The sequence below is a fragment of the Pleurodeles waltl genome, chromosome 6 (assembly GCF_031143425.1).
Source record: "Pleurodeles waltl isolate 20211129_DDA chromosome 6, aPleWal1.hap1.20221129, whole genome shotgun sequence".
Lineage (NCBI taxonomy): Eukaryota > Metazoa > Chordata > Amphibia > Caudata > Salamandridae > Pleurodeles > Pleurodeles waltl.
The window spans coordinates 1,076,342,373-1,076,364,927 of record NC_090445.1 but is presented as its reverse complement, the minus strand read 5'-3'; the positions used below and the strand labels follow the sequence as shown (position 1 = coordinate 1,076,364,927).

General features: G+C 47.9%; 1 protein-coding gene across 5 annotated transcripts in view; it reads left to right on the top strand.

Annotated features, from left to right (window-relative positions):
* The window catches only part of SPEN (spen family transcriptional repressor), a 357,496-nt gene that overhangs the window by 163,986 nt on the left and 170,955 nt on the right, over window positions 1–22,555 (top strand). For 2 of the 5 annotated variants that reach the window (XM_069240112.1, XM_069240115.1), the window contains exons 8-10: window positions 123–236; window positions 1,183–1,296; window positions 2,345–2,445. In XM_069240112.1, coding sequence (XP_069096213.1) covers window positions 123–236; window positions 1,183–1,296; window positions 2,345–2,445 — 329 coding nt within the window. The remainder of the gene's footprint in view (window positions 1–122; window positions 237–1,182; window positions 1,297–2,344; window positions 2,446–22,555) is intronic. The other 3 variants (XM_069240113.1, XM_069240116.1, XM_069240114.1) reach the window with 2 other exon arrangements.

The following is a 22,555-nucleotide window of genomic DNA, read 5'->3' as shown; positions in this document are numbered from 1 at the left end:
TTAAAACAAATGTGGGAACTGCGATGTTTCTAAAGCTAAAGGGGGTTATAAATTTAACAAATGCAATTCCTTGCTAGCCATTTTGTCTACTGATCACCATCTCTCCTTTTATGGTTTTGCAGCTGGGGTTTGGGAAGAGCATGCCTACAAACTGTGTATGGTTAGACGGCCTTTCTTCCAATGTCTCCGAACAATATTTAACTCGGCATTTCTGCCGCTATGGACCTGTGGTGAAGGTAGGTAGGAGGATGTGGGGAGTGTGTGTGTGTGTGTGTGTGTGTGTGTGTGTGTGTGTGTGTGATTAATCTCTTTTACTGTATCGCTCAATTTACATTCTGTCCTTTCATCCCTTTTCTAATTGGAAGTGTTGCACGATTTTTTTTTTGCCTTTGTGTGCCCATAGCGTACTGTTAAAAAAAAAAAAAAAAAAAAAAAAAAAAAAAAAATCCACCTGAGTCAGTTTTACTTCATAACGTATTTGTTATCATGAGTTGGGCAAACGTAAGCAGGCCTTGTGTATCAGGCAAAGATGTGTTAAGTCTCAACCAGTTAGGGGCTTCCAATAAATTTATAAACTGTTTCCCTTGCAATGATTTTCCTGTTTCTCATGATGGAATCCCAGTAGTGGTCACAGCAAACCACATAACGTGTGCCACAGCAGGCTTTTCTTGTAAAGGAGAGCCATTTACATTCTACATTATCTTTAGGGTTCCCATAGTGCAAAGTGTGGTATTGCTCGTGGACATAAAGGAAACATTAGCTGTCTTACCAGTAACAATAAAAGTTTCTATTTTTGCATCATGCTCTTTGATAAATATTTTCACAGCCTCTAATCAGAATAGACTGATAATGTAGCCATAGATTAAAATCCAACATCCTTCACCGCCCTTCACCTCGTCTCTCTTAAAAAATAAATTAAAAAATACATGATTAGCATCAGAGCTGTAGGATTTGTAGACACTATCATGAAATAATGCTGTACTTCATGACCAGTGCTCGATCTACCTAATTGCACTGTGATGGTTACTATGATACAACAACAGATTTAGCTGTTTTACTTATATATATATATATTTTTTTTTTTAAAGAAAACAAAAAATTTGGCAGACAGTCCTCTCCTTAACCCACTACCCTGGTGGATAAGGCTCTTATTTCTTCCTTTTTTTTTTTTTTTTTTGACAGGTGGCGTATGATCGCTTAAAGGGCATGGCCATGGTTCTCTACAATGAAACTGAATATGCACAAGCAGCTGTAAAAGAGACCAAGGGGAGGAAGATTGGTGGGAAAAAAAATAAGGTGTGCAGAATCACCTTTTGAAGGATAAAAAGTTTAGTTGATTCTTACGCTGACCCTATTACATCATCATCATCATCATTATTAAACCAAAAAAAAAAAAAAAAAAAATCAAACAACCAGCTTAGAGTCCTACGCCCCTCCCCCACCTCCAGTGCCAAAAAATCTTAAATAGTCCCTAGTGTATGCTTTTTTGCCAGGTTTATTGTTTTTTAGGCTTAGCAGGCTTGTTGTTACTGGTAAGCAGTTACACCACCACACCAAAGTAATCTACATTTAGGTTATCTCAAGTTCTGAATCACTCTTCTGCCCCCCACAAACGCCTTCCATGGCACTTTAAAAGGTAAAAGTGCATCTCTATCTTTCTTTCACTCTAGTATGTTATAATCTACTCCAGCTGAGTGTGAATGGTGGTTGTTAAAAATACATGCAGACAGCTAGGACGTGAAGTAATTCTATTGGGTGCAAAGGATATTCATATGCATATGCTCATTAGTTTTTCGATTAGTTCTATAATTGATATTGTTTGGGGACTACCCATTCTGATTTTTATATAGAATTTAGAGAGCTCTTTTTTTATGTTTATCTCTGATGGCAAGAACTGCTGAGCTGTTTATAGTCTGTATTTAATGTCTTGTACATGGCCGTGTAAAGCAGTGTTTATATACCTCTCATTCTCTGCTGTTTTGAAAACACCTAACGTGTGCTTTTATTGTGTATTGCATCTAGAGTGGCTTAGTTCATGAGGGCATACAATTTGTTTGTCAGAGACCTCTATGATCAGAAATCTGTGTCAAAAAGATTATTGCAACAGTTTTACATAATGAGTTAGCGAAGTACTGTACTTGTTCAAGAAAATAGATACTTTCAGTCCTAGTTGATCACTTGACTTATTTCTTATTTGCCGACTAGCTGCTTTGAGAGACTAACGGAGATAATCACCTGCATGTGGCAGTGGTAGTAACATTTTCAGAGCTTACCTTGTTCTCTTGGGGACGGGGTATTTATCCTTCCATAGCATTTTTACATGTGTGTTTTTGTTGTGTTTTAGGTGGACTTTGCAAACCGGGAGAGCCAGCTGGCATTTTATCGATCCATGGACACATCAGGGCAAGACATAAGAGACTTCTATGAGCTGTTAGCAGAAAGGAGGTAATGCCACTCTGTACTGTAAAACGATTTGCATATTCTTTACTCAGTTACTTGTATGGTATATGAAAACGTACACAACTGCTGTCTAGCTGCTTCAGGTGCATATTTCTACTGATCTAATTTCTTGTTTCTCTTCAGTTTAGTTTATTCATTCACTAATATGCTTATCGTTCATTATATTAGGTCTTGTATTCTGGTCAGCTTATTCATATTTTTAAAGCCATTTGTACTCTGTAACAGTACTATTGTGTTGCACAAGTGTCTAAGGGCCACCAGGACTTTTGCACTCCACTTTGATAACAAGCTTTTTTTCATTGGGAACTCTACAAAAATGTTGACGTGAAGCAAGCATTGCGTACACTAGTAGATGGCACAACATGGCTGAGCCAATATCTTTTCACTTTGCTCGCGAAAAAATTGCCTAAATTCGGAAAATGTTGGAAATCGAAGGGAGACAAGTCAAAAGAGACACTCGGGCCAAAACCAAAAGACACCTTAGTAGACAAGCCTAGTCCACTGACAGGTAATCAGGAGTGTGGTAGAGAGAATGAACTCCATTGAGGCTTTGCCAAAGAAGAACGCATAAGGTGCTTTGTTGATCAAAAGAAACATCACCCTGAAACTGAATGACAAGCGAGTTTGAAACCTTGAAATCATACAGCATTCCTCTGAAATAAACAATTGAAAAGGCCACTGAAAAGTACCCTACTGAGCTTTTGCATCAGAACCCCAGGAAGTTTGAGAGGAGAAATTCTTAGAATATCATGAGGTGGCATAGTGGGGGGAGAACTTGATCAGGAATCCCTTCCAGGTAGGAGAAGCTGCAAGACAGTGGCAAGATATGTATGCAGATTCACCCGAAGAGGGGACTGAGTTGTACTTATCCCGACCTTCACCCCAGGCAACATAACAGTATACAATGCCTTAATAGAGGCAGCAGACATTCATGGTGTCCATCTCTAGGAGGAGCAGAATGATAGGAGGAGCAGAATGAATCATGTTTTCTTCTAGAAACACTGTTTACCACCCAAAAGAGAAACACATTTCTGCCCAAGCTGCCAGAGAGGCAGTGGCAGCACGGGCAGAGACATCAGGGGCAGAAAAGAAATTCAAGTACACTACCCAGGACCCACCTTGCATCAAGGACAGTATGGATACAGACTCCCTAGTAGCGTGAACCCCACAAAAGAGAGGCAGCACACCAATAGCGACGAGGATCATTCCGTACAAAGGGAACAAAGGTTGTAATTGAATCCCTCTTGTAACATCTGCTGGAGTAATACAAGATGAAGGCAAAGACGATAATTCAGGAAGGTAGAAAAATTGCCAACAACCGCCTTAAGACTGCACTTGACGCAGCAGACATCTGTGTGCAGCCGCAACTTTGAGATTACCTACCTGGCTTAGGGTTCCTGGGTTAAAGCGGAATTAAGTAGGAAGTGCAAGCCTCTGTAATAAATATGCATTCCATTGTAGACAGCCTCTTTGGCAGCACGTTTGACAATGTGCTGCAACACATGAAAAAAGACAATGAGATAGCAAAGGCAGTGTGGGAGCTTTGTAGCTGAAAGGGCCCTTTCAGATGCTAATTACCCCCAGGAATAGAACACCCACAAGGAAAAGTTTACAAAAATGAGCTCATGCCCCTCGTTCATGCCATCAAGTAATCCACCAGGTGCATCATCACAGGGGTGGTATCGGTCCTCACTGAGCCACCTTTTGGGGTAGACTGGGAGGAAGACTAACCACCCGGAGAGGGTGGGGACCTTCCAGTAGGTGAATCAGCACAGCACCAGAATCCATCTCACACAAACGCTTGTAGGAGGCAGAATTTGAGGCTTCATGCACAAATGGAAGAAAATCCCCTCTGACAAACGCATATTGAACTTAATCCTAATTGTAAGGAAATGCCTCCTTGGCATGGTTACCCCCTGACTTTTTGCTTTTGCTGATGCCAAGTTATGATTTGAGAGTGTGCTGAGGCCTGCTAACCAGGCCCCGGCACCAGTGTTCTTTCCTTAAAACTGTACTTTTGTTTCCACAATTGGCACACCCTGGCATCCAGGTAAGTCCCTTGTAGCTGGTACCCCTAGTACCAAGGGCCCTGATGCCAGGGAAGGTCTCTAAGGTCCTGCAGCATGTCTTATGCCACACTGGGGACCACTCACTCAGCACAGACACACTGCTTGCCAGCTTGTGTGTGCTCATGGGGAGAAAATGACTAAGTCGACATGGCACTCCCCTCAGGGTGCCATGCCAACCTCACACTGCCTATGGCATAGATAAGTCACCCCTCTAGCAGGCCTTACAGCCCTAAGGCAGGGTGCACTATACCATAGGTGAGGGCAAAGGTGCATGAGCACTATGCCCCTACAGTGTCTAAGCAAAGCCTTAGACATTGTAAGTGCAGGGTAGCCATAAGAGTATATGGTCTGGGAGTCTGTCATACACAAACTCCACAGCACCATAATGGCTACACTGAAAACTGGGAAGTTTGGTATCAAACTTCTCAGCACAATAAATGCACACTGATGCCAGTGTACATTTTGGAGTGAAATACACCCCAGAGGGCATCTTAGAGATGCCCCCTGAAAACATACCCGACTTCCAGTGTGGGCTGACTAGTGCCTTTGTCACTCTGTGGCTAGTAACAAAGCATGTACTGGGTGGAGGTGCTTCTCTCCCTCCCCCCCCCCCCCCCCTCTGCAGGAACTGTAACACCTAGCGGTGAGCCTCAAAGGCTCACCCCCTTTGTTAGAGCGCCCCAGGGCACTCCAGCTAGTGGAGATGCCCGCCCCCTCCGGCCATCGCCCCACTTTTGGCGGCAAGGCTGGAGGAGATAATGAGAAAAACAAGGAGGAGTCACTGGCCAGTCAGGACAGCCCCTAAGGTGTCCTGAGCTGAGGTAACTCTGGCCCATATTTATATTTTTTTGACGCACAACTGCGCCAACGCCAAGGCCCACCCCCTCCTGTGCGTCAAAATGACGCCAGAGTATAAATAAGGGGCACAGTCCTTAAGGTCATTTTTTGGAAGGGAACGCCTACCCTGCATATAAATAACCCAAGGCTGGTTCCCCCTTCCAAAAAATGACGCACACGGTGGAATTTTGACGCCTGCGGGGTTGGGCGTCAAAGTATAAATATGGGGCAGGGTTTGCGCCGATTGTGCGTAAAAACATTTGACGCACATTTGGCGCAAACAGAGTATAAATATGCCCCTCTGACTTTTAGAAATCCTCCATCTTGCAGATGGAGGATTCCCCCAATAGCATTAGGGATGTGCCCCCCTCCCCTCAGGGAGGCAGCACAAAGAGGGTGTAGCCACTGGCTACTAACCCCCCCAGACCTAAACACACCCCTAAATTGAGTATTTAGGGGCTCCCAGAACCTAGCAAGATAGATTCCTGCAACCTGAAGACGAAGAAGGACTGCTGACCTGAAAGCCCTGCAGAGAAGACTGAGACACCAACTGCTTTGGCCCCAGCCCTACCGGCCTGTCTCCCCACTTCAAGAAAAACTGCAACAGCGACGCGTTCCCCAGGGTCCAGCGACCTCTGAAGCCTCAGAGGACTACCCTGCATCTGAAAGGACCAAGAACTCCAGAGGACAGCGGCTCTGCTCCAAAGAAGAAACAACTTTGCAACAAAGAAACAACTTTTAAAGGACTGCACGTTTCACGCCGGAAGCGTGAGACTTTCCACTCTGCACCCGACGCCCCCGGCTCGACCTGCGGAGAAACAACGCTACAGGGAGGACTCCACGGCGACTACGACCCTGTGAGTAGCCAGAGTTGACCCCCCCCCCCTGAGGCCCCCCAGCGATGCCTGCAGAGGGAATCCAGAGGCTCCCCCTGACCGCGACTGCCTGCTTCTAAGAACCAGACGCCTCGTAAAGACACTGCACCGCAGCCCCCAGGACCTGAAGGATCCGACCTCCAGTGCAGAAGCGACCCACAGGTGGCCCTCTCCCTTGCCCAGGTGGTGGCTACCCCGAGGAGCCCCCCCCTTGCCTGCCTGCCTGCTTCGCTGAAGAGACCCCTGGGTCTCCCATTGAACTCCATTGCAAACCTGACGCCTGTTTGCACTCTGCGCCCGGCCACCCCCGTGCTGCTGAGGGTGTACTTTTTGTGCTGACTTGTTTCTCATTCCCCCCCGTGCCCTACAAAACCCCCCTGGTCTGCCCTCCGAAGTCACGGGTACCTACCTGCTGGCAGACTGGAAACGGGGCACCCCCTTCTCCATTGAAGCCTATGTGTTTTGGGCACCACTTTGACCTCTGCACCTGGCCAGCCTTGAGCTGCTGGTGTGGTAACTTTGGGGTTGCCGTGAACCCCCAACGGTGGGCTACCTTGGACCCAACTATGAACTCTGTAGATGGTTTAATTACCTGCAAACCTAACAAACACTTACCTCCCCCAGGAACTGTTGAAATTTGCAGTAAGTGTCTAGTTTTAAAATAGCTTATTGCCATTTTTGCCAAAACTGTACATGCTATTTTGCTGATTCAAAGTTCCTATGATACCTAAGTGAAGTACCTTTCATTTGAAGTATTGATTGTAAATCTTGAACCTGTGGTTCTTAAAATAAACTAAGAAAATATATTTTTCTATATAAAAACCTATTGGCCTGGAATTGTCTTTGAGTGTGTGTTCCTCATTTATTGCCTGTGTGTGTACAACAAATGCTTAACACTACCCTCTGATAAGCCTCCTGCTCGACCCCCTACCACAAAATAAAGCATTAGAATTATCTCTTTTTGCCACTATCTTACCTGTAAGGGGAACCCTTGGACTCTGTGCATGCTTTTTCTTACTTTGAAATAGTACATACAGAGCCAACTTCCTACACTAATCCAACATAATTACTGGATAGAACTGATAAACCGCTAACAATCAAACCACCAGGGAGTAGCTTGTCAGCTCACTAGTATTCAAAAAAAATTATTGGAGGGAGCAAAGTGAATAGTGCAAGCTAGGTTGGGTCCACCACCTATGTGGAACCTCACCATGGCTCTGACAGCTCACAAAGTCACCCTTTGAACCCATACGTAACTTGGAAACACCAAACACTTAAAATCACCACCTTGATTGCTATAAAGTCATTACGGAGAGTTAGTGAGTTGTAGGCCCTTACACAGGAGCCTTACCTACAAATGCTCAAGGACACAGTGGAAATGAGGAATGAGGACAAACCCACAATTTATCCCAAAAGTGGCATCACACTTAGATGTTAACCAGGACATACACTTACCTTTATTTTCCAAGCAGCCTAGAACCGAAGCTTAGAGGGTCTTTAATTCAATCGATGTATGAGCAGTTATGTACTACGGAAAACGAAACAAGTCTGGAATGGGAACCAATATAAATCTTTTTTTCCCTTCCATCCAGACAAGTAAGGGCTCTACCCAGGAGACTCCCTCTTGGGAAGAGGGATAGTTAAGACAATTCAGAACTGAGAAATGCTACAAGCTGACAAGAGTGACACTGAAAGAAAAGCCTAGGGCTCACTCCAAAAGTAGCAACACTTGCCTTCTTGACATCATTGCTGCTTTGTCTTTAAATGATATCTGCAAAGTGGCTACATGATCTTCCATGCAAACATTCACAAAGCATTTTTTGTAGATATCCAAGCTAATGTGGCACATTACTAAAACACCTTGTTGCAAATACCCACTCTGGTCAGCCCAGCCTCTCAATGGAAGAGCATATGTGAATCCAGAAAAGGTTCATGCTGCAAATGAAATGGTCACTTAACTGTAGGAGTAGTTCTCCAGCTTACAGCCAACAGATTCTGCAGCATGCAGCCAAAGTAGTCAAGCACCCCCACTCATACCTGCAGTCTACAATAAAGGCCCCACAAAGCCAGCATCGAAGATGAATAAGCTCATCGGTTACTGTGAGAAGGCACGCCTGGCTGAGCTCTAGAGGCCTTTTGGCACATGTACAAAAATACATTAATGGACATGCTGTTTGATGGGGGAACTGATTTTTGGACAGAGGGCATATGCAGTTATTGATCTATTTTTGGACTGGAGAGCTACAGCAAGATCTTAGACACACACACACACACACACACACCCACACACATTCCACACACACCCCAGCAATTCCACCCCCCGCAATTCCAACATCCCTCTACAACACTCCTCTTCTCCAAGAGACCATCATCAGATCCTGCTGCAGAAATGAGCAAGGGAGTTGGTGCTATAACAGGATATTGGGTCGAACTGCTGCTGCTGCTGCTTGCTAAATTCTTGTTCCCAGGAAGGACCGCAGTCTTTATGCAATTCTACACCTCTGGCCCTGAACTGGTACCTGTGCTAGGAGAACTTTTTGGTGCAGTCCCCGGCTCAGGATTTTGTTGACACTAGATCCCTAGACCTTTAGGATTCGTACTTTTATGTACTGATCCCAACATTGCAAAGAAGGACCTGTGCTTTGCACTGAGTTCTACTCATTACCAATTTGCGGTTCTTCCCTTCAGACAGCCTTAAGCACGTTGAATCTTCACTAAGGTGAAAGCAATCTTGTGGTCTAACTCAGGAGGTTAGAGATCCCAGTGTTGCCATATTTGGGACGACTGGCTGCTCAAAGCTTACTCGCCAGGGATGGTATTGCACCACCTGCAGTACACAGCTTCACTGCGATTCATTTTGGAGTTTTCAATCAGTGTGCCTAAATCTCAACTGGAGCCCTCTGTGTCACCTGTCCGAAGGGGCATAAGAGGATACGACCTTACTGTAGGCTTCCCCCAACAGAAGGTCTGGGGACATTTGGGATATGCTTCTGATATTTTGGCAGAGAGCTTTTGGTTCCAGTCCTGAAAGTCTGGTGTCTGCTTGGTATGTTGGCTTCTTGCATCCTCCTGGTTTCTGATGCTCGCTGGCACATGAGGACACTCCAGTCGTGCCTCCGAAAGAAGAGGTTCCATTATCAGGAAGATATTGCTGATTACATTGTGATCTCCTGGGACACCGCAGTAGATTTGAGCTTGTGGGGTCCAGAGGAGAACCTGTCTCAAGGGTGATGCTTCCGTTCTCCCACCGACTGTGGGCATGGTGTGGTGATGGTCACATTCAGCTTTTGGTGGGTCGTTTATCTGGGGCTTGGAGATCTCGGGTCACCAGAAGAGCAGAATATGCACACATCAGTCTATTAGAACTCGGGACAATCTGGCTGGCACTCAAGGTCTTCCTCCCGCTCCCTCATAGTGAACCCATCCAGATCTTGATGGACAGCATCACCACAACGTGCTCCTTTACAAAATGGAAAAGTGGGGTCTCACTTTCTCTGAGAAGCGCAAAGGCTGTGGACTTAGGCCTGCCAACGCACGCAGTGGTTGAAAGCCAGCCATCTGGTGAGTCACGTATCGGCAGAGCCAACAGTCTAAAATCACCTTACCTACCCTTACTCACCATGAGTAGCTTCTTCATCTAGAGGTGGTTCTGGACGTTTGCCATGTGTGACCCGCCTTATGGGTATCTTTTTACCACTCACAAAATCATCTATTGGCCAATATTATTTGCCCTACAGCAGTGGTTCCCGACCTATGGTCCGTGGATCCCTGTGGGTCCGTGAAGCCTCCTCAGGGGGTCCGCTAGTGCTTAGAAAATTAAATGATATTAACAGATTATGTCCCCAGATTTCAGTAATGAATCAGTGAGGGGTCCCTGGATTCCAGTAAGGATTCAGTGGGGGTTGCAGGGTTCCAGTAATGATAAAGTGGGGGTCCATAGAAGTAAAAAGTTTGGGAACCACTGCCCTACTGTATCCATTGTAAGGAGCTTGTGAGGTTCGGTGCGTTTCAGTTGGAGTGGAAGATTTTGCTGCACTGTGTCTGCCAATTCCCTGTTTCCTAGTGTATTGAGAGAGATATAACAGGACCTGGCCTATATAATTCACATCTCTCTGGACTGGCCAAATAGGTTGTGGTATACAGACCTACTGCACTTCTCCCTTTGGTGCTCCATTAGTCTCCCACTATCAATTGGGAGGGTGGGGCAGGTCCTGCACCCCAATCTCCAAGGGTTACACCTTCATGCTTGGGAATTGGGCAGAGAAACCTCAGCTTATTTCAGCTTCCACTGAAGGTAGTCAGATGTGATCCCGTCAGGCCACAGACCCTCACCTAAGTTGGTCTGTGTAAGGAAATGCCTCCTTGGCATGGTTGCCCCCTGACTTTTTGCCTTTGCTGATGCTATGTTTACAATTGAAAGTGTGCTGAGGCCTGCTAACCAGGCCCCAGCACCAGTGTTCTTTCCCTAACCTGTACTTTTGTATCCACAATTGGCAGACCCTGGCATCCAGATAAGTCCCTTGTAACTGGTACTTCTAGTACCAAGGGCCCTGATGCCAAGGAAGGTCTCTAAGGGCTGCAGCATGTCTTATGCCACCCTGGAGACCTCTCACTCAGCACACACACTGCTTGCCAGCTTGTGTGTGCTAGTGAGGACAAAACGAGTAAGTCGACATGGCACTCCCCTCAGGGTGCCATGCCAGCCTCTCACTGCCTATGCAGTATAGGTAAGACACCCCTCTAGCAGGCCTTACAGCCCTAAGGCAGGGTGCACTATACCATAGGTGAGGGTACCAGTGCATGAGCATGGTACCCCTACAGTGTCTAAACAAAACCTTAGACATTGTAAGTGCAGGGTAGCCATAAGAGTATATGGTCTGGGAGTCTGTCAAACACGAACTCCACAGCACCATAATGGCTACACTGAAAACTGGGAAGTTTGGTATCAAACTTCTCAGCACAATAAATGCACACTGATGCCAGTGTACATTTTATTGCAAAATACACCCCAGAGGGCACCTTAGAGGTGCCCCCTGAAACTTAACCGACTGTCTGTGTAGGCTGACTAGTTCCAGCAGCCTGCCACACTAGAGACATGTTGCTGGCCCCATGGGGAGAGTGCCTTTGTCACTCTGAGGCCAGCAACAAAGCCTGCACTGGGTGGAGATGCTAACACCTCCCCCAGGCAGGAGCTGTGACACCTGGCGGTGAGCCTCAAAGGCTCACCCCTTTGTCACAGCCCAGCAGGGCACTCCAGCTTAGTGGAGTTGCCCGCCCCCTCCGGCCACGACCCCCACTTTTGGCGGCAAGGCTGGAGGGAACAAAGAAAGCAACAAGGAGGAGTCACTGGCCAGTCAGGACAGCCCCTAAGGTGTCCTGAGCTGAGGTGACTCTAACTTTTAGAAATCCTCCATCTTGCAGATGGAGGATTCCCCCAATAGGGTTAGGATTGTGACCCCCTCCCCTTGGGAGGAGGCACAAAGAGGGTGTACCCACCCTCAGGGCTAGTAGCCATTGGCTACTAACCCCCCAGACCTAAACACGCCCTTAAATTTAGTATTTAAGGGCTACCCTGAACCCTAGAAAATTAGATTCCTGCGACAACAAGAAGAAGGACTGCCCAGCTGAAAACCCCTGCAGAGGAAGACCAGAAGACAACAACTGCCTTGGCTCCAGAAACTCACCGGCCTGTCTCCTGCCTTCCAAAGAACTCTGCTCCAGCGACGCCTTCCAAAGGGACCAGCGACCTCTGAATCCTCTGAGGACTGCCCTGCTTCGACGACGACCAGAAACTCCCGAGGACAGCGGACCTGCTCCAAAAAGACTGCAACTTTGTTTCAAGGAGCAGCTTTAAAGACCCCTGCAACTCCCCGCAAGAAGCGTGAGACTTGCAACACTGCACCCGGCGACCCCGACTCGGCTGGTGGAGAACCAACACCTCAGGGAGGACCCCCGGACTACTCTCCGACTGTGAGTACCAAAACCTGAGCCCCCATAGCGCCGGGGCTCAGGGGGGACAGGCAGGCAAGGGGGGGCTTCCTCGGGGAAACCTCCACTTGGGCAAGGGAGAGGGACTCCTGGGGGTCACTTCTGCAGTGAAAGTCCGGTCCTTCAGGTCCTGGGGGCTGCGGGTGCAGGGTCTTTTCCAGGCGTCGGGACTTAGGTTTCAGAGAGTCGCGGTCAGGGGAAGCCTCGGGATTCCCTCTGCAGGCGGCGCTGTGGGGGCTCAGGGGGGACAGGTTTTGGTACTCAGTCGTAGAGTAGTCCGGGGGTCCTCCCTGAGGTGTTGGTTCTCCACCAGCCGAGTCGGGGTCGCCGGGTGCAGTGTTGCAAGTCTCACGCTTCTTGCGGGGAGATTGCAGGGTCTTTAAAGCTGCTCCTTGAAACAAAGTTGCAGTCTTTTTGGAGCAGGTCCGCTGTCCTCGGGAGTTTCTTGTCTTTTTCGAAGCAGGGCAGTCCTCAGAGGATTCAGAGGTCGCTGGTCCCTTGGAAGGTGTCGCTGGAGCAGAGTTCTTTGGAAGGCAGGAGACAGGCCGGTGAGTTTCTGGAGCCAAGGCAGTTGTTGTCTTCTTTCTTCCTCTGCAGGGGTTTTCAGCTGGGCAGTCCTTCTTCTTGTTGTCGCAGGAATCTAATTTTCTAGGGTTCAGGGTAGCCCTTAAATACTAAATTTAAGGGCGTGTTTAGGTCTGGGGGGTTAGTAGCCAATGGCTACTAGCCCTGAGGGTGGGTACACCCTCTTTGTGCCTCCTCCCAAGGGGAGGGGGTCACAATCCTAACCCTATTGGGGGAATCCTCCATCTGCAAGATGGAGGATTTCTAAAAGTTAGTCACTTCAGCTCAGGACACCTTAGGGGCTGTCCTGACTGGCCAGTGACTCCTCCTTGTTGCTTTCTTTGTTCCCTCCAGCCTTGCCGCCAAAAGTGGGGGCCGTGGCCGGAGGGGGCGGGCAACTCCACTAAGCTGGAGTGCCCTGCTGGGCTGTGACAAAGGGGTGAGCCTTTGAGGCTCACCGCCAGGTGTCACAGCTCCTGCCTGGGGGAGGTGTTAGCATCTCCACCTAGTGCAGGCTTTGTTACTGGCCTCAGAGTGACAAAGGCACTCTCCCCATGGGGCCAGCAACATGTCTCTAGTGTGGCAGGCTGCTGGAACTAGTCAGCCTACACAGACAGTCGGTTAAGTTTCAGGGGGCACCTCTAAGGTGCCCTCTGGGGTGTATTTTGCAATAAAATGTACACTGGCATCAGTGTGCATTTATTGTGCTGAGAAGTTTGATACCAAACTTCCCAGTTTTCAGTGTAGCCATTATGGTGCTGTGGAGTTCGTGTTTGACAGACTCCCAGACCATATACTCTTATGGCTACCCTGCACTTACAATGTCTAAGGTTTTGTTTAGACACTGTAGGGGTACCATGCTCATGCACTGGTACCCTCACCTATGGTATAGTGCACCCTGCCTTAGGGCTGTAAGGCCTGCTAGAGGGGTGACTGACCTATACTTGCTTAGGCAGTGAGAGGCTGGCATGGCACCCTGAGGGGAGTGCCATGTCGACTTACTCGTTTTGTTCTCACTAGCACACACAAGCTGGCAAGCAGTATGTCTGTGCTGAGTGAGAGGTCTCCAGGGTGGCATAAGACATGCTGCAGCCCTTAGAGACCTTCCTTGGAATCAGGGCCCTTGGTACTAGAAGTACCAGTTACAAGGGACTTATCTGGATGCCAGGGTCTGCCAATTGTGGATACAAAAGTACAGGTTAGGGAAAGAACACTGGTGCTGGGGCCTGGTTAGCAGGCCTCAGCACACTTTCAATTGTAAACATAGCATCAGCAAAGGCAAAAAGTCAGGGGGCAACCATGCCAAGGAGGCATTTCCTTACAACCACCAACAGGCCTTGGTAGCTGGACAGGGGTATTGTCCTGCAAGGAGACCCAAGTCTCCCAAATTGGACAGCTGGTAGAGAGGACCAAGGTGACCACTCCAGACCACCACCTCTGTTGCAGGATCCACGCAGTCTTGCAGGTGAGAAGAGCCACGTAGCTGGTCGTCTCTGCAGTTGGTGCTTGCAGATGCAGGGGAGTGACTCCATGGGAGATTCATTCTTCCTTCTTGCTTCTTGTGCAGCCTGAAGACTTTGCCCTCAAAGGTTGCACAGCCAGGGAAAATGTTGCAGTTGCTGGAAGGAGCTGGACAAACAATGTTACAAAGTGGACTTGTTGCTGGAGTTGCAGATTGTCTGTTCCTGGAGGGATCAGTTGCAGTCCCAGTGGCCAGAAGTTGAAGGAAACGATGCAGGGGAGTCCTGCTGATATCTTGCACGTTGTATGTGAGTACCCACCCAAGAGAGGAGACCTAACTAGCCCAGGAAGAGGGATTGATCACCTAGTAGGGTGACCACCTATCGGGAGGGGGCTTTGATGTCCCCTGCCTGACCTGACAACTCGGATGCTCCCAGGGACCTCTGTCCACCTTGGATTCAAGATGGCAGAATCAAGTGGCCCCCTGGAGAAGCTCTGGGCGCCACCCCTGGGGTGGCATGCACCTTTTCATGCTGGCTGCAATGGCAGGCCTGCAGACACATTTTGCACGGGCTCCCATGGGTGGCATAATGCATGAAGCAGCCCATGGGGAACCTCTGGTGCCCCAGTGCCCTGGGTTCATAGGTACCATATACTAGAGACTTACATGGGGGCACCAGTATGTCAATTGTGGGGTGTACAAAGTCAGTTACATCCAAATTTAGAGGGAGAGAGCACAGTCACTGGGTTCCTGGTTAGCAGGATCCCAGTGAACACAGTCAAAACACATTGACAACCTCACAGTGACAGAAAGGGCACGGCCCACATTAGGTGGAAAAAGGCCTCTAATCTATTACGTTTTCAGAGCAAAATGCATCCGGCAAAAAAGAATGTATTGTTGCTTTCACCAAACATCACTTGGGACAACCTATTTTAAAGTTTGAACTTTTTCAATGATAAGTTAACTGCATCCAAATATGCTATACTAAGGCATTGTAGACTCTATTCTGTGCTAAGAGCACATTCCACTGGAGAGATGGGGGGCTACAATGGCCGCTTTATGGAACATACCAATAGCAGACATCACATGGTCAACCCCACTCAATTTTACTAAGCAGTATTGTGTAGAAATTAAGGACCAACTTGAGCGGGGGCAAGGCAGAACAAATGTTTTACTGTAGGGGGGATATGTGACCTCCTCTCCTTTAGGTGTCTCTAGGCTGGGGTGGGGAGGCCTCTCTGCGCCACCAGACTGCTTTGAAAAGCACATTTGGTGCCATCCTTGCATAAACTGTTTGCACCAGTGCAGGGACACTTTGGCCCTGCTCTGGCAAGAAACCACACAAAAGACAGGGGAGTGTCTACCCGACTGTCCAGCTCCTCCCCTAGGGAGGTGCAGAGAGCTCTGCCAGGTGGCCATTTGATTCTGCCATCTTGGAAGGAACATGTGCAGAGGCCCCTGGGAGCATCTGACTGGTTAGGTCAGGTAGATGACATCCCTAACGTCCTCTGATAGGTGGGTCACTACGGAGAGTGACCAACTCCGTCCTAGGGTTACTGAAGGGCTCCCTGTGGGTGGGACCTTAGATTTGTTGAGCAAGGCTTTACAAAGAACGCTCTGTAAGAAGACATCTGCTCCTGACTGTGGAATCGCTTCTGGTCTGCTTTGAAACCACAACAAATCTGCTTCTGGTAATAAGGCTCCCATTGCAACATTGTTTCTTGGATCTTGCAAGAATTCTGCAACATCCAAGGCTGTGCATCCTCCAGGGTTACAAGGACTCTGTTTGCAATTGGAAGGACGATGGAATCTCCCTTGAAATGAAGGAGTCAACCACCTGCATCTGCAGGTACCTCAAGGCAATGACTGGCTGGGGGATCCTGCTGTCCCACGGAAAACATGAAACCTCTGCTCACAGGTGGTGGTTCTGTGGTCCTCTTCGAACCCCTCCTCTCTTCTGATCCATTTGGGAGACTGTGGGCCCCTGCTGCAGCCACTGGAACAGCACCCCTGTGCACCGCAACTGTTGCTCTTACCAAGGCTTGTGGGCTCCTCCTTCAACAGATCTTCGGGCACCAAGAATCTCCAGCCTCCACCCATCTGCCACTCGAAGACCAACCTTCATTCTGCAGCTCCTGTGACGTGGGACTTCTGTTTTGTTGTGCTGCTGAGGCCTCCTTATGACTCTGTGTTAATCGCCTGTGGGTGACTCGTGGAGGAGCAGACTTCTGCTGGCCTTTCTGTGTGCTTAGGGATAGCCCTCACTCCCCCTCAAAGATAGTCTCCTGGACCTTTTCTGGTACCCAAAAATTTGTAAGTCCATCTTCATCTCCTGCTTTCATTTGCCAGTGCTTGTTGGTGGCCTTTCACCAACCTGCAGGAACTTCACCTATTGAAGGGTGGGCATTGCCACCTGGGCACCGTCTAGGGTGTTGGACTTTGTCCCCTTCCTTTACAGGTCTTCTTCGTCCAGAATCCGTCCCTGGATTCTACTGGCCTGGTCCACATGTTGTGACAGAAGCTGGACAATCTTGAGGCTTCCATTGACTTCAGCGAGAGTTTCTGACGTCCTTTCACCTCTATACATCCAGGTCCCCTGGTGTAGGTACTCCTGTCTCCTGGGTATCTCTGGAAGGGGACACTTTCCAACCTTCCTCCTTTCTTTGAGTTTCCTCTGGATCCACTGGGAAAGGTCCTGAAACTTACTAATTCCAACCGCAAAATCCATGTGTTAGTCAATGGGATGACTGGTTAGTTAACCACCCTGCACCCGGTCCCTGAAGTCACTTGCTGTTCCTACCGCTGGTTCTTTTGCTCTTCCCCAGCCCCTAGCTAACTACCACACTTATCTTGGTTGAGTTCACTATTTACTTACTTAGTATATGGTTTGGTCCCCCCATAGGGCCCTGTACATTATATCATATTTCCGCTTGGTTTTTGGTGTGTCTATTGTGCGTAGATATCTCAAAGGGAGATATATCAATGCTAGTCTAGTAGTTAGTGCTGTAAAAAGAATCCTTTTTATTTATGCAACAATTTTGTGTTTCTTGTGTGAGAATTGCTGTCTGACTAATGTGGTATTGCAAGTGCCTTACATTCCTCCTGGATAAGCTTCAGCTGCCCGCCTCCGCTACCCCTAGAGAGCTTTTGCTATCCGGACACCTAAACACTATCACTAAGGGTTGCCTGGACTCAGGATAGGGTGCCACACAACAGGTGTTCACCGTAAACTGAGACAGCCTCTTACAATCTACAGCTGGACATGCTACAAAAGGAATGAATTACTTATCCTTTAGCTGTTTCTAGCTTGTGGTGCTGTAGATTCACATGGACCGTCCTTCCTCCCAGGGAGCAAACCGGGGTTTCTAGATGTTTTTGACTCTAAAATAACATTCTTTCCCAATGCACTGTGCACGTTCTCCCAGTGTCGCTATACTCCACCTACATCACTCACCTGTTGGGAAAAAGCAGTCTGAGTTAAAGTCTTGTTGGGAGGGAAGAGCCACGAGATATCTAAAGACTGTTTTCTTGGAAGGAAAACAACTTTTAAACTGCTGTTCCCAAAACTGGATGACAGGAGTATACAGAGCTTGTGATCTATAGTGGTACAAGTTGACCGTTACAAGGTAAGAAACCAGTTACTTTTCGACCAAGCAGATAAAATATGTTGGGTGAAAACAGACCCTGTTTAATGTGTTATTCGAAATTTTCATTTAAGGAAGTCTGCTATTTAAGCCGTCCCTTAGCTGAAAGAAACTGCCTGACTGGCCGTGCATGGCTTGACTTGATCTGTGCAGTGTTAGAAAATCTTAATGCTGCAGTGCCTGTTTTATACTCTATTAGAATTTTGTTAATAGACCAATGGAGAAACTACAGGCAATAGCTCAAGGTAAGCATCATTTTTATTAGAAGCTTACACTGTGGTTGAATGGCAAGCCACTCAGTGGGGATCTAACAGGCTCTGACTCTGTGTGCCATAAAATATTAGAAATGTGGCCAGTTGGTGTGTGTAGACACAGTATGTAAAACCTGAAGACCATAATTAATTTTCCAGCTGCAATTTCCTTTATTTTCAGTTTTAAAAGTTTAAACGGTGGTACTTTCAGTAAGATTGTCCAGAGGTAATGGCACTTTAGGTGGATGCCAGCCATAATATTAATGGTGAAGTACTGGGATAAGAAGTAAACCTTTCCTTCTTCATCATGAGATCTTTATCAAATAACCTGCGTATCTCTGTGATAAGCTGAGGATCACGTACAATGATATTAAGATGTAGAGGTGAGGCTGACATTGCAGTGCATTTTTGGATTCTGTGACAACCTATTTTTTTTTTTTTTTTTTACATAACTCATTTTAGTATTTTTTTTTTTCTTATTCAACAAAAAAGCAGCAATACTTATTGTCTTTTGTACACAATACTGAGCTGGATGTTATACTTAAATTCACATCCATTACCCCTTGCAATTCGTAACTATTCAAGGTATCACACAAATGGTGCACAGTCATCAACAGTGTAGTTATTTTAAAGCAGCAGTATAAAATTAATCTGCAGGGAGGCTTCTGAACTAACTACATGCTCTTGTTTTGTTCTGTCTGATAGACAAGTGTCCCCAAATTCCTTACTTAAGTATTGTAGGAAGTTGGCTCTGTATGCACTATTTCAAAGTAAGGAATAGTATGCACAGAGTCCAAGGGTTCCCCTTAGAGGTAAGATAGTGGCAAAAAATAGATAATACTAATGCTCTATTTTGTGGTAGTGTGGTCGAGCAGTAGGCTTATCCAAGGAGTAGTGTTAAGCATTTGTTGTACATACACATAGACAATAAATGAGGTACACACACTCAGAGACAAATCCAGCCAATAGGTTTTTATATAGAAAAATATCTTTTCTTAGTTTATTTTAAGAACCACAGGTTCAAATTCTACATGTAATATCTAATTCGAAAGGTATTGCAGGTAAGTACTTTAGGAACTTTAAAGCATAAAAATTGCATGTATACTTTACAAGTTATTGACAAATAGCTGTTTTAAAAGTGGACACTTAGTGCAATTTTCACAGTTCCTAGGGGAGGTAAGTATTTGTTAGGTTAACCAGGTAAGTAAGACACTTACAGGGCTTAGTTCTTGGTCCAAGGTAGCCCACCGTTGGGGGTTCAGAGCAACCCCAAAGTCACCACACCAGCAGCTCAGGGCCGGTCAGGTGCAGAGTTCAAAGTGGTGCCCAAAACACATAGGCTAGAATGGAGAGAAGGGGGTGCCCCGGTTCCGGTCTGTTTGCAGGTAAGTACCCGCGTCTTCGGAGGGCAGACCAGGGGGGTTTTGTAGGGCACCGGGGGGGACACAAGTCCACACAGAAATTTCACCCTCAGCAGCGCGGGGGCGGCCGGGTGCAGTGTAGGAACAGGTGTCGGGTTCGCAATGTTAGTCTATGAGAGATCTCGGGATCTCTTCAGCGCTGCAGGCAGGCAAGGGGGGGATTCCTCGGGGAAACCTCCACTTGGGTAAGGGAGAGGGACTCCTGGGGGTCACTTCTCCAGTGAAAGTCCGGTCCTTCGGGTCCTGGGGGCTGCTGGTGCAGGGTCTCTCCCAGGCGTCGGGACTTTAGGTTCAAAGAGTCGCGGTCAGGGGAAGCCTCGGGATTCCCTCTGCAGGCGGCGCTGTGGGGGCTCAGGGGGGACAGGTTTTGGTACTCACAGTATCAGAGTAGTCCTGGGGTCCCTCCTGAGGTGTCGGATCGCCACCAGCCGAGTCGGGGTCGCCGGGTGCAGTGTTGCAAGTCTCACGCTTCTTGCGGGGAGCTTGCAGGGTTCTTTAAAGCTGCTGGAAACAAAGTTGCAGCTTTTCTTGGAGCAGGTCCGCTGTCCTCGGGAGTTTCTTGTCTTTTCGAAGCAGGGGCAGTCCTCAGAGGATGTCGAGGTCGCTGGTCCCTTTGGAAGGCGTCGCTGGAGCAGGATCTTTGGAAGGCAGGAGACAGGCCGGTGAGTTTCTGGAGCAAAGGCAGTTGTCGTCTTCTGGTCTTCCTCTTGCAGGGGTTTTCAGCTGGGCAGTCCTTCTTCTTGTAGTTGCAGGAATCTAATTTTCTAGGGTTCAGGGTAGCCCTTAAATACTAAATTTAAGGGCGTGTTTAGGTCTGGGGGGTTAGTAGCCAATGGCTACTAGCCCTGAGGGTGGGTACACCCTCTTTGTGCCTCCTCCCAAGGGGAGGGGGTCACAATCCTAACCCTATTGGGGGAATCCTCCATCTGCAAGATGGAGGATTTCTAAAAGTTAGAGTCACTTCAGCTCAGGACACCTTAGGGGCTGTCCTGACTGGCCAGTGACTCCTCCTTGTTTTTCTCATTATTTTCTCCGGCCTTGCCGCCAAAAGTGGGGCCTGGCCGGAGGGGGCGGGCAACTCCACTAGCTGGAGTGTCCTGCTGGGTTGGCACAAAGGAGGTGAGCCTTTGAGGCTCACCGCCAGGTGTGACAATTCCTGCCTGGGGGAGGTGTTAGCATCTCCACCCAGTGCAGGCTTTGTTACTGGCCTCAGTGACAAAGGCACTCTCCCCATGGGGCCAGCAATATGTCTCGGTTTGTGGCAGGCTGCTAAAACTAGTCAGCCTACACAGATAGTCGGTTAAGTTTCAGGGGGCACCTCTAAGGTGCCCTCTGTGGTGTATTTTACAATAAAATGTACACTGGCATCAGTGTGCATTTATTGTGCTGAGAAGTTTGATACCAAACTTCCCAGTTTTCAGTGTAGCCATTATGGTGCTGTGGAGTTCGTGTTTGACAAACTCCCAGACCATATACTCTTATGGCTACCCTGCACTTACAATGTCTAAGGTTTTGTTTAGACACTGTAGGGGTACAGTGCTCATGCACTGGTACCCTCACCTATGGTATAGTGCACCCTGCCTTAGGGCTGTAAGGCCTGCTAGAGGGGTGGCTTACCTATACTGCATAGGCAGTGAGAGGCTGGCATGGCACCCTGAGGGGAGTGCCATGTCGACTTACTCGTTTTGTCCTCACTAGCACACACAAGCTGGAAAGCAGTGTGTCTGTGCTGAGTGAGAGGTCTCCAGGGTGGCATAAGACATGCTGCAGCCCTTAGAGACCTTCCTTGGCATCAGGGCCCTTGGTACTAGAAGTACCAGTTACAAGGGACTTATCTGGATGCCAGGGTCTGCCAATTGTGGATACAAAAGTACAGGTTAGGGAAAGAACACTGGTGCTGGGGCCTGGTTAGCAGGCCTCAGCACACTTTCAATTGTAAACATAGCATCAGCAAAGGCAAAAAGTCAGGGGGCAACCATGCCAAGGAGGCATTTCCTTACAAGTATCTTACCCCGATGCAAGCCTGGATCCGGAAACTTTTTTTCCCATAACACTTTTGCGCATCAGAAGAGGTTGTCGTGGAACTCCATATTGACTTCGTCCACTGGATGCGACGTCAGCAGGGTCCATATAACCCCTTCGCTGTAGTCAGTTCCTTCTTTTCCACGCTTGCAGCACGGATCCGGTAACGATTGTCAGGCCATTTTCGGGCTAATTTGATGCTTTCGACAAAGGAACAGTGTGCTTTTTCCTGTTCATGTCCTTAGGGTCCAAACCATGTGGGTCATGTGGACAACAAATGACTGCAATGGACCCCACTCAATTTGTATTTGGTCCCCGGAGGAGCACCATGACAACTAAGTGTCCTTCCATTTGCGGGCCCATTCAAAGAGTCATTCTCGTGGATGCCATTCTCCATCGACTTCACAAGGCAAGTCTCAACGCAAGTGGTCGAAGTCACAGAAGTTTCAGACTTTACCATTTACGGCCTCCCACCTTTCCTCGGTTGAGGAGTCTAGGTCAGAGTCTAGCCTGAGTCCCCCTCCTTTTCCAGGGACTGTAGCGACTTTAAACCAAATGCGTGAGTATTATGTCTCCCTTCAAGCGGTCTTTGGTGAACCACCTCCCTCTTGAGCACCTGTGGGTCCCAAGGAGGTGCAGAGTGCCTTGACTGTGTCCACGCCAGAGGGTTCGCCCTCAGCTTCAGTTAGGTCTTCAGCTTCAGTTGATGTAGAGGAATCGCCTTCTCAACATTAGATTCCGTGCCAGACATGCCTGTTATCCCTGATCTCCCTCCACATTCTGCCTCCTTATGCTTCTCCTTCTAAGGGAAATGGTGGAAAGGCGGTAGGGGAGTTCAATATTCATCAGCCTCATAGAGATGACCGTGTGCTAGCTGACCAAGCTGCGGCTAGTGGCTTAGATTCTTCCCCATCCTCCTGTCTTGGATTGTAGGGGGATATTTTTCTATACTTGTTTCATGG